General features: G+C 42.9%; 1 protein-coding gene across 1 annotated transcript; it reads right to left on the reverse strand.

Annotated features, from left to right (window-relative positions):
- Nucleotides 1–432: 432 nt before the first annotated feature.
- LOC310708015 (potassium voltage-gated channel subfamily A member 1) lies at nucleotides 433–9,966 on the reverse strand. Its single transcript, XM_083505699.1, has 2 exons — nucleotides 9,747–9,966; nucleotides 433–9,197 (listed from the first exon to the last, which is right to left on the reverse strand). Exon 2 carries the CDS (start codon nucleotides 8,475–8,477, stop codon nucleotides 6,996–6,998), a length of 1,482 nt encoding a protein of 493 aa, XP_083361825.1. The 5' UTR covers nucleotides 8,478–9,197; nucleotides 9,747–9,966; the 3' UTR covers nucleotides 433–6,995.

The raw sequence follows: 9,966 nt of genomic DNA on the forward strand, positions 1-9,966 counted from the left end.
TATGACTGCAGATCTATCACAACCCAATGTTCTCAACCCCATCCATCACCTCCTCCAGCAGAACAGCCAAGTGCCAATCACTAGTACACACAAAAGCTCTTTTAAAAGAATATAGATCAAGTAAGGGGGGAAAGGGAGCTAGCCCATTTCACTTTTACTACAGGCCTGTAGCCAAAGATTTGGTATCAATATGCTGGTTGAAATCTCTGCAGGTCTTCACCACCGTGCAGATCTCCTCTCTGTCCATGGTCTCCTTTCCCTCCCAGACTCCTCTCTCGCATTTTCCTCTTCCTCACATTTCCATGGTCCAATATCCCACCAATCTTGTTCCCTAGACCCCTTTTCTTGCCATCCATGTACTCCCAAAATCTCCCCAAGGGAAGGAACAGGAGAAAAACAGGACTCCAATAAACCAGTCACAGTATATCTGAATAAGATCCTTAAAAATTATCTTTAATAGATGCCAAGTATGAACAGACGATAAAAGTGACAGAAGCAAGTAAAATTGCATAGATGAAAACTATGCATTTTATATGTTTTAAATATAAACTCATAACATTTGCTGTCTCAAAAGTTGACAAACCAAACCATTTCAGCTATGGTTAAGTCAAATCAGCAGTAATATGACAATGAGGTACATACTTGACTCAAAGTGTAAGCAATTTGTAAATTACGGAAATCAATAGACCCATGTCAGCTTCCATGGTTTGTTGCCCTGATGGTGCACTTTTCTGCAAAGAACCATTCTGTGACCTTGTTCAACAGTAATACTGCATCGTTAAAATGAGAGGTATGTCAAAGAATCCATATACATTCCTACCCACAGCTGTTATTTACATAGTTTCAAACCAATGTGCTAGGGGGGAAAGTGTGTTTAAGAAATGTCTTGGAAAACCAAAGTTAAGTTCTAATGTATTCTTCTTTGCTAAATTTAGTCACAAAAATATCCTCTTTTTTTTACTTTTGTACAAAAGTAAAATATACATTTGATTCCAGTCACATTTATAGAAATGCTACTGAAGCAACAATTTAATCAAATATAAATATACTCCCAAAGAATTCAGTTGTGTTCAAATGACAGCTGGACAGGGAAGACTTTAAAAAGTATAAATCATATATAGTACGGCTAGAGGAGTGGAACAACTGATCAACATAGATATGAACAAAGATTTGTTTTCCCAACAAAATCGGAGTAAAAATCTCAAATTGATTACAATTCTTTGAAAAAAGGCAAGGCATGCTATTTCCTGATCATATGCACGTTTGTGGCCTAATTTATTCAGCACCCACAGAAAGAAAATGGGGGGGGACAGATATTTTTAAATCTGTCATTTAAAATAAAGACAGTGCTTAATTCTCATTTATGTCTAGAAGTATTTCAGAATATAACAAAAATTATGTCACCTAACTGTCTTTTAAAAAAAATTTAAAATTGAATTTAAAAAGACCAACTATAGAATCGTCGGTTCTAACTGCATATGGAACCAAATGGTCCCTAACAAGGGAAGGGAAATTTAACTTTTAATATGGTTTTACTTTTCTTCATTATGTCTGACAATACTACAGAAATTACATATAGGAGAAAGTGTTGTGTGTTCAGCTCATACCCTTTAAAAAAAACATATTGAAACCATAAAGAATATTCAGCTTTCTGGGCAAAAAAATTTTTGTTAACTGACAAATTTCTCAACTCATGTAACAAAGTTTGTGACGTGTTGCAGGTCTTGCATTTTCTATCATATGAACTGTGGTTTGGCAATATGTACTAAACGGTCCCTCAATTTTATTTTTAAATCACACATTATGCCTCATCTTTCACATGTGCTGTAGTTTTAGTACCCCACAAAACACCCAAAAAATCCTGCAATCATAAGTCAATGCATGTCTACAAAAAACTTAAGGGGAGAGAATACAAGACATAGCTTCACTCGTCTTTCTCCTTGTGCTTCTTCAATAAGGACTGCAACGCTCAGCTCCAAATACTCCGTTTTGTAATTATTTACACCCCAGCTGAGAGCTTTATTTGTATGGAGGACTTGAACAGATAGGTCAGGACTCAAAAAGAACCTGAATAGGTATAGAAACCGCAATTAAATGTTTAGGGGACAGGACTCTGCCAGACGAATTAATTTGTTCAGGCCCCATCACCAGATATTTAGTAGGAACAGAGGTCTGGTCTACCCAAACAGCAGGTGACATGGCAAAGCATTTTCTGGACAGTTCCACATTGGACTAGAGACAGGAGGAATCACATTATTATGTTTTGTAAAAAACAACAACAACTCCCTGCACATAGAAAACTAATTGTCGCAAAGCTGGTAAACCCTGGCTTGGCTTCCAACTGTAGACAAGAGCTTGCATGATTCAGTGCTCCACCACGAAAAAGTAAATTCTCGGAACAAGGAAAACTAACATGTTAAGAAGGTTGTATGAGAAACTTTCTTTCCAATAGACTCGTTTTCCATGTGCAGGGAACGTTTGGGTCATTCGGACATATGCAGTCTCATCCACAGCCTAAAAATGTACAGTAAGGTCCAGATATGAGAGAAATGGTTTGCAGCCCAGCCTTCTCCCTGATAGATTGTGTAATGACATTGAGAGGGGGAGAGGTTTCCAACATACTCCCTGCCCACACACAACTGTGACCTGCGGTCTGAAGTGGTATACATAGACTCTGAGCAGGCTAACCTTCCCCCTGCACAGATCAGGCCAAGCAGTCATCAAAATAAATGGGTCTTTTAATGGAAATAATCAACAATATTCAATGTGAGTTGAACTCCACTTGGAACAAATAACACACATCCTCTTATTTCCATGTCGCCTTTTAAAAGTATGTCAGTAACCGTCTCCATAATAACATGTGATAAGAAAATATACTGATTTCACAGGAGCTAAGGAGATAAGGACTCCCATTTCAGTTAAAATTTGCTTTGGGGGTTTTTATTTTATTTTATAATAACAGTGATAGAATGTGGCCTTATGTACCTTTATCTCCAATCTTTCTATATGGCATTACACAGTTAGTCCTATTTCTATACGTGTTTTGGATCAGTATTTGGGGTGGGAGGGGGGAGTCACTAACTTCCCTGTCCTTGGAAGAGAGACTGCACTGTATCCCTGCAGTGTGTTCCTATTCAATGATCTCCCGCTTATGTCGTCCAGTTGATTTTGGTTGCTTCCATGTCAAAAAAAGAGCCATTCCAAGCCTTTTTGGTATCTAAAGCATAACATCCAAGCAGCTTCCCCCCCCCCCAACTGACACTAGCCTAGCGCTGGGCAGTTATCCTGCGCAGGCCATCCTAAAATGAGCACTGCAGTGACCTTGCACATCTCTGTTCACTTCCGTGAGCTTTGTGTTGAAGAGCTTCCCAGTGAATCGTACTTCAGGAGTCAGCCCCATCCTCTGCCCTTACTTAAAGGCCACCTCTGTACCAAGGTCAAGATTAAGGTAAGACCAATGTTAAGATTAAGGAAACGCCAACTAATTCTAGGCCTTTGGAAACTTTGCCCTTGCCCTTCCTTGAATTAAACCTGCTAAGCCTACAGCCTGATTCGCACCCTTGATGAATCAGCAAATAAATACTGAACAGCCAGCGACTGTGTCAGCACAACATCACAAACCATGAGTCCACCCCAATGGATGGAGAGACATTGCTACAGCACTGCAGTAACCAAATGCCAGCAAATCCATGATTCGCCGTGTCCATTTTCAGACCACTCCTACTGGGGGCAAGCTACAGCCACTCACTTTTGAGAAACCACCAGTCACCAAAACAAAATATGGCAGAAAAGAAAATTAAAAACAAAAAGGTGTATTAAGAATCAGGCAGTAGTTTAGTGCACCTTCAGACCTACAAACGCATTTCAGCACGTATTAGTGCAAAGGAATGAGTCTGATTTTAAGGGGGGGAGAAACCTTGCTGGAAGAAATGCATGCCTATGCTACATGAAGTTATTCCCTGCACTCCATATTTACCCAGTCCCTTTGTTATAAATGAGTAAGCGACAGTCATATTCCCCAAGCCACCCCACAAGCCCTAAAGATCACCTATCCCTGCCAAAAGCAAAAGGGGGAAGCCATAAACCAAACCGCTGCATGGCATGCATATTTTCTCTTAAACATGCAGAATAAGGATCAGACCAGCAGATAAACTAAGGTGAGGATAACCCAGCCAGTCAACACAGAAACTCACTAAGCTGCCCAACTGAGGCCTCATCCTCTCTCAGGTAGCACTTCCTGATCAAAGACCCCATACGGCACTGAGCTGATTATTGCTGAGATAACTACACACAATGTTCAAAGTCAGTTTAACAGGCGAATGAATACCTTCCCTAAAATAAGGAGATTGGAGGAATCAAGGTAGACCACCAAATCTAGCACTCTAACAGGGGAAACTGTGACTAAATTGGGGAGAAACTGGATACTGAGAATGGAAAATAAGGTAGAGCTTCCTATCAACTACAATATTATTTTTTTCCTGAATACGCTGCAGTCAGTATTTAAGAGGTCCTTCTGTTCTTCCTACCATTTTGAACCAAACAAGTCACAAAGTTGCATCTTTCTGTCTACCTGACATATCAGGTTTGGGCAAAGCTGCTCCTTTACCAATGTAAATGCTAGATATCCGTAGCGGCTGAGAAATAGAATACTGAGAATAGAATGGAGGCCTGGGATCTATGTAATGGAAAAGAGGGTTCAGTGTATAAGGCCACATGCTAAGCATGGGAGAAAGAGCCTCAACTTTGACTTTTAGAAGGGAACAGTAAAAAAAAGAAAAAGATTAGTGCCTATATCAGTAAAAAAAATAAAAATGGACTTATTGATTTCTATGGACTATAGCTTCAAGACTTGCATAATTGCAGAAAACGCCTTCTCAGAAAATGCTGCAACCTTCAGCAAACACAACAGGAGGAGAGTTGTTACAATGGATGGGAAAGCTTCAGGCGAGTCAAATTTTAAAATCCAAGAGAATTTGGGTGGAAAGGATGAGAGCTCCGTTGGAAAAGAAGAAGCCTCTAAGAGGAGCAAGTGTACAGATTCAACGTGCCTCCATCCAACCTGCTCCTTGCATGGCTAAGGCTACTGCAAAGGATAGCCCTTACTTCCTCTAGTGTAGGAGGCCAGGCTGCCAATGTCCAAACCAGGGGAAAAATGGGTCAATACGAAAAACAAACAAAACGAACACAGAGTGCAGCGAAGTCTCTATAAACAGACTGGGGGAAGACTGGGTCTTGCGGGAGTAGCATTTGTCAAAGGCAAATGTTAGGTTGCAATGTCACTCAGCTGCAGGGTGCAGAGTACAGGAGGAAATTAGGTCTGCAAGAGTGCTGGTAGTCTCTGCCCTCTTCTTCTGCCTCTCTGCTTTACACATTGTCTTTCTCCCTGGCTTTTTCTGCTGTGCCTGCATTTGGCATGGTCGAATCCTGCTATTGTCCCAATTGACTCATCCTTGCCTACTCAGGTTCAGCTCTTTTCATAGAGGCACTTTCAGCAGTCCAGTGGCTGTAAGGATAAAGGCACTAAGCAACTATCTAAAATCAATTGGTTGAGTCTCTTCAGCAAGTCCTAGGGGAATACAAAAGTCTCTAAGGTTCAAACAATGACTGCGAAAATAACTGGGCTGCAATTTGGATGCATATAATCGATAAGTTTCATTTTACATTCTAAGAATGCACCAAAAGGCATGCTTCTGCACCTTTTTTCTGCTCTAGGAGATACAGAATATTTAGACATTGCTATATATAAACTGGACTTAATTTTCCATATAGCTTTCCCTTTAAGGGATGGGATATGTTACTTTCTATTAAGGCCCGGACAGAAGCCAACTCATTTCCCTGAGCAATGCAGGAAAACAACAAGTCTCTCTAGTATTCTCTTCCTGGCCTTCATCCTAACAAGCTTTTTTTTTGTATTTATTACTGAAACCATGCATTAATTAATGTTGAGTTACACCTTAGTCAAATAGGCCATAATGCTGAATATTTGAAACATGCTTTGATCTCCAAAAGTTATTGTTCCCATTTGACTAACATATGCACTTAAATACAGTACTTTTAAGTTACTAATCAGATACTTAACAAATAAAAAGGAGTGCACTTTGGTGAATGCAAATTGAAACAAAAAAGGGCCTATTTTAAAGAAGATCAATTCAAACAAAACCTTATCCCCTATCATCTGAGGTAATGTTCCAGGCATGCAGTTATAAAATAGATAGTATCAAAGTCAAACATGCTTATATTAAATTCTATTGTGCTATCTTGCAACAAAGGGGCTAAAAAGTTTTGCATCCATTTCTGAAGAAGGGAAAGAAGTATGTTGAAACCATCTGCACTTAAGAGACCTTAGCAGCATTGCAGATGTTCCATCTTCCCTCCAACACACAGAATAATTCTTCGATTTTAATAGTGTATACAGCAAAAAAAAAACAACCCAAAAAACCTGGCATATTTTCATAAGGTGCTGTGTGTGAATCTGTAGATCAGAACTACAAAACTTTTCACAAAGGAAGGAAATGTATATGTCGGTCAGTCTAAAGAATGACAAATACTTACTGCACATTACTGCTGAATATTATTTGGATGCATTTTCTTGGATGCACTGTGCAGTTTTGTAGAAACGTTTCCTTGAATCCATGCATATTTTAAGTATTTTTTTTTAAAGTCCTCTTGAGCTGATTTTTAAAACGGTTGGAAACTTAAAAGTTATGGGGAAATGTCTAGGGCTAGAAGCATACAATTTCTATTTATAACTAGGCTAGTCCAAAGAGCTTTAGTAACCATTTCCACCACTTGGAAAATACCCTTTTAAAAGAAAACAAAAGGAAAAGTGAAATTCTTTCATGGATCCTGAAAGCTTATTGAATCGCTGAGCAAAAATTCGCAATGCAACAATGCATTTACGAGGTAAAGCATTCGGAGAGTAAAGCATCTACAAAGTGTGACTGCTGGTCACTTAAAGTCTTCAAGCTGCCAATGTTTCTCTTTTCTACATGTTTCTAAACATCAGTCAGCAGCTTGCTTTTATTAACACAGTTTTGGTTGGCTATGGTGTAGTTGCCAGTTCTGAGGTTAGCCTCTCTAAAATTGTCTATGCTATTATTCATATCCTCTTCAATTTCCATGTACTCAGATTTGCTGATTGTGGAGGAGCTACGGCGACTCAGGTCACTGTCAGATGCTAAATTAGGAGAGCTAACTTTAAGTAACTGAGCCTGTTCCTCCCCTTCTGTTTCTCGGTGGTAGAAGTAGTTGAAGTTGGACACAATGACAGGTACAGGCAGGGCAATTGTCAGCACACCAGCAATGGCACACAAGGAGCCCACGATTTTGCCTCCAATTGTCACAGGGTACATGTCACCATATCCTACAGTGGTCATGGATACCACTGCCCACCAGAAAGCATCGGGGATGCTGTCGAAATAGGTGCCAGGTTCCTCGGCTTCAGCAAAATACACCGCACTGGAGAACAAAATCACCCCAATGAAGAGGAAAAAGATTAGTAACCCTAACTCCCTCATGCTCGCTTTGAGGGTTTGTCCCAAAATCTGGAGGCCCTTAGAATGTCTGGAGAGTTTGAAGATTCGAAAGACTCTTACCAGTCTGATGACTCTCAGGATAGCCAGAGAAGTGGCCTGCTCTCCCTTTTGAGGCCCCTCCTGCTCAGCCATCTCTGTACCCAGAGTGATGAAGTATGGGATGATGGCTACTATGTCAATGAAGTTCATGATGTTCTTGAAGAACTCGGCTTTGCTGGGGCAGGCAAAAAAGCGCACCACCAATTCAAAAGAAAACCATATGATGCACAGAGTCTCCACCACGAAGAAGGGGTCAGTAAAGATATTGGACTTGTAATAGACTGTCGAGTTGTCGCTGCGGTTACGGGGTCCCATATACTCCCTGTCCTCTTTCAACGCTGGCAAAGTTTCCAGGCAAAAGATCACTATAGAGATGAGGATCACCATGACGGAGACTATTGCAATGATCCGAGCTGGCCCAGAGCTCTCGGGGTATTCAAAGAGCAGCCACACTTGCCGCTGGTACTCCTTCTCAGGCAGCGGCCTCTCTTCCTCTTTGATGAAACCTTCGTCTTCCCGGAACTTCTCCATGGCCTCCTCTCCCAGTTCATAAAACTTAATCTCCTCCGAGAACATGTCTAGAGGCACGTTAACAGGCCTGCGAAGCCGCCCTCCAGACTGGTAGTAATAGAGGATGGCATCAAAACTGGGCCGGTTCCGATCAAAGAAATATTCGTTCCTCAGGGGGTCAAAGTATCGCATGCGTTTCTTGGGGTTTCCCAGCAAAGTGTTGGGAAACTGAGCGAGGGTCTTCAGCTGCGTCTCAAATCTCAGGCCAGCAATGTTGATCACAACCCTCTCACAACATTCGTGGTCATCGTGGGCCCCAGGTCGATAACTGTCCTGGGGGTGGCCTGGCAAGGCAGAAGTCTCGTCCATATTGTCCCCGGCCATCACCGTCATGGCAGCTACGGGGTGGGAAGGACAGACTCACTAGAAGACGTGATGGGATGCGGAAGGAGAAGAGTTCTGGGATCAGAAGCCGCCAGAGCTGAAGGAGAGTGAAGAATTGAGGACTTCAGAGGAGACCGATACTGGATATAGATGCAGAATCACAGCATGGAGAGGGGCTAAGGAGAGGTGAGGCCCTTGGTGTGGACAGCTCCCAGAGCAGGAAAACAGGGTGGAGAATGGGGATTAGGGTTGGGAAGCTCAAGGATAAGGGAACAGAGGTAGGTTGAATGGCATCCAGGCTAGGCGGGGAAAGGACCTATAGGGCGCTGGTCATTGGGGAGGGTGGGAAGAAAAAAGGGAGAGAGGTTTTCCAGCTTCATCAAAGGACAAAGGAATGGCTGGGGTCTCTTAACACACATGCAACACAGCGAGACTGGGTCCCTTCGGAGCAGTTTCCTTCTGTCTTTTAATGCAGTCCTTTTGTTTTTCTCCAGGATGTGACCATGCTGCTGCTGCTGCTGCTGCTGCTGCTGCTGTATTGCGGCGGCTGTCACACACTTCCCCTCAATAAAATAAATAAATAAGCACGGTGACTGGAAGGAGAATGCTTGAAATGCCGAGTCAGCAATATCCACGGACTTCCCACTTTGCTCTGGAATGGCCCCTTCCTCTTTGTTTTTATCTTATGTTTTTAAGGAATAAAGCTCACTTCGAGGCAACTGGTAGATACTGTAAAGGGACAAGAAGCAGATGCATAAAAACACCTCTCTCTCCCCACCCCAAGACACAAATGCTCAGCAATTCCAGTGCTCTCCAACATCATGCAACTCTTTCCAGGCTGCAGCCCAACCCTTAAAGCAGCGGTCCTGTAACGCAAATTAACATACTTCCAGGCACACATGAATTTCGAATGGGCGCCCTTCACGAAGTCCTGCTCGTCGTAACTTCTCAATCCCTACTTAACAAGACTTCCTTCGCTTCGCAAATTTTTGCCTTACAGCCCACATCCGCCTGAACGATGTGCGAGCAAAAAACACAAAAAAACCCCAGAGGGGTTGGAATACCACGATCTTTCTTAATAAGAACAGAATCCGGGGAGAAAAATCTATCCAAATATTTATTGGCGCGGGGGGTGGAGGGAAGAGCGCGCGGGAAAGAAAAGGCTTTCCAACTAGTAACTGTGCCACCGCACACACTTCTTTGAGCAGCGCCCCCCACCCCGAAGCCAACCCCTCGCTGCAAGAAGCAGGCAACTTGCCTCGGAGGAGCCTTCCTTACCTGCCGCGGGGAGGCCGGCGGGGGCCGTTGCACAGCAGCAAGCAGCAGCAGCAGCGCAGGCGAGGAGCGAGCGAGCCCCGGCCGGAATGCGTCAAGGCGCTTCTTCGCCTTGCAGTTGCAGCAGGAGCAGCATCCAAGGCGCAGCGGCGCACACTCGCCGCCGCCGCCTCCTCCTCCTGCTCCCTCTCGGGGAGAATCTACGGATCGCTTTACAGAGCCG

The sequence above is a fragment of the Podarcis liolepis genome (genome assembly GCF_965112155.1).
Source record: "Podarcis liolepis genome assembly, chromosome: 5".
Lineage (NCBI taxonomy): Eukaryota > Metazoa > Chordata > Lepidosauria > Squamata > Lacertidae > Podarcis > Podarcis liolepis.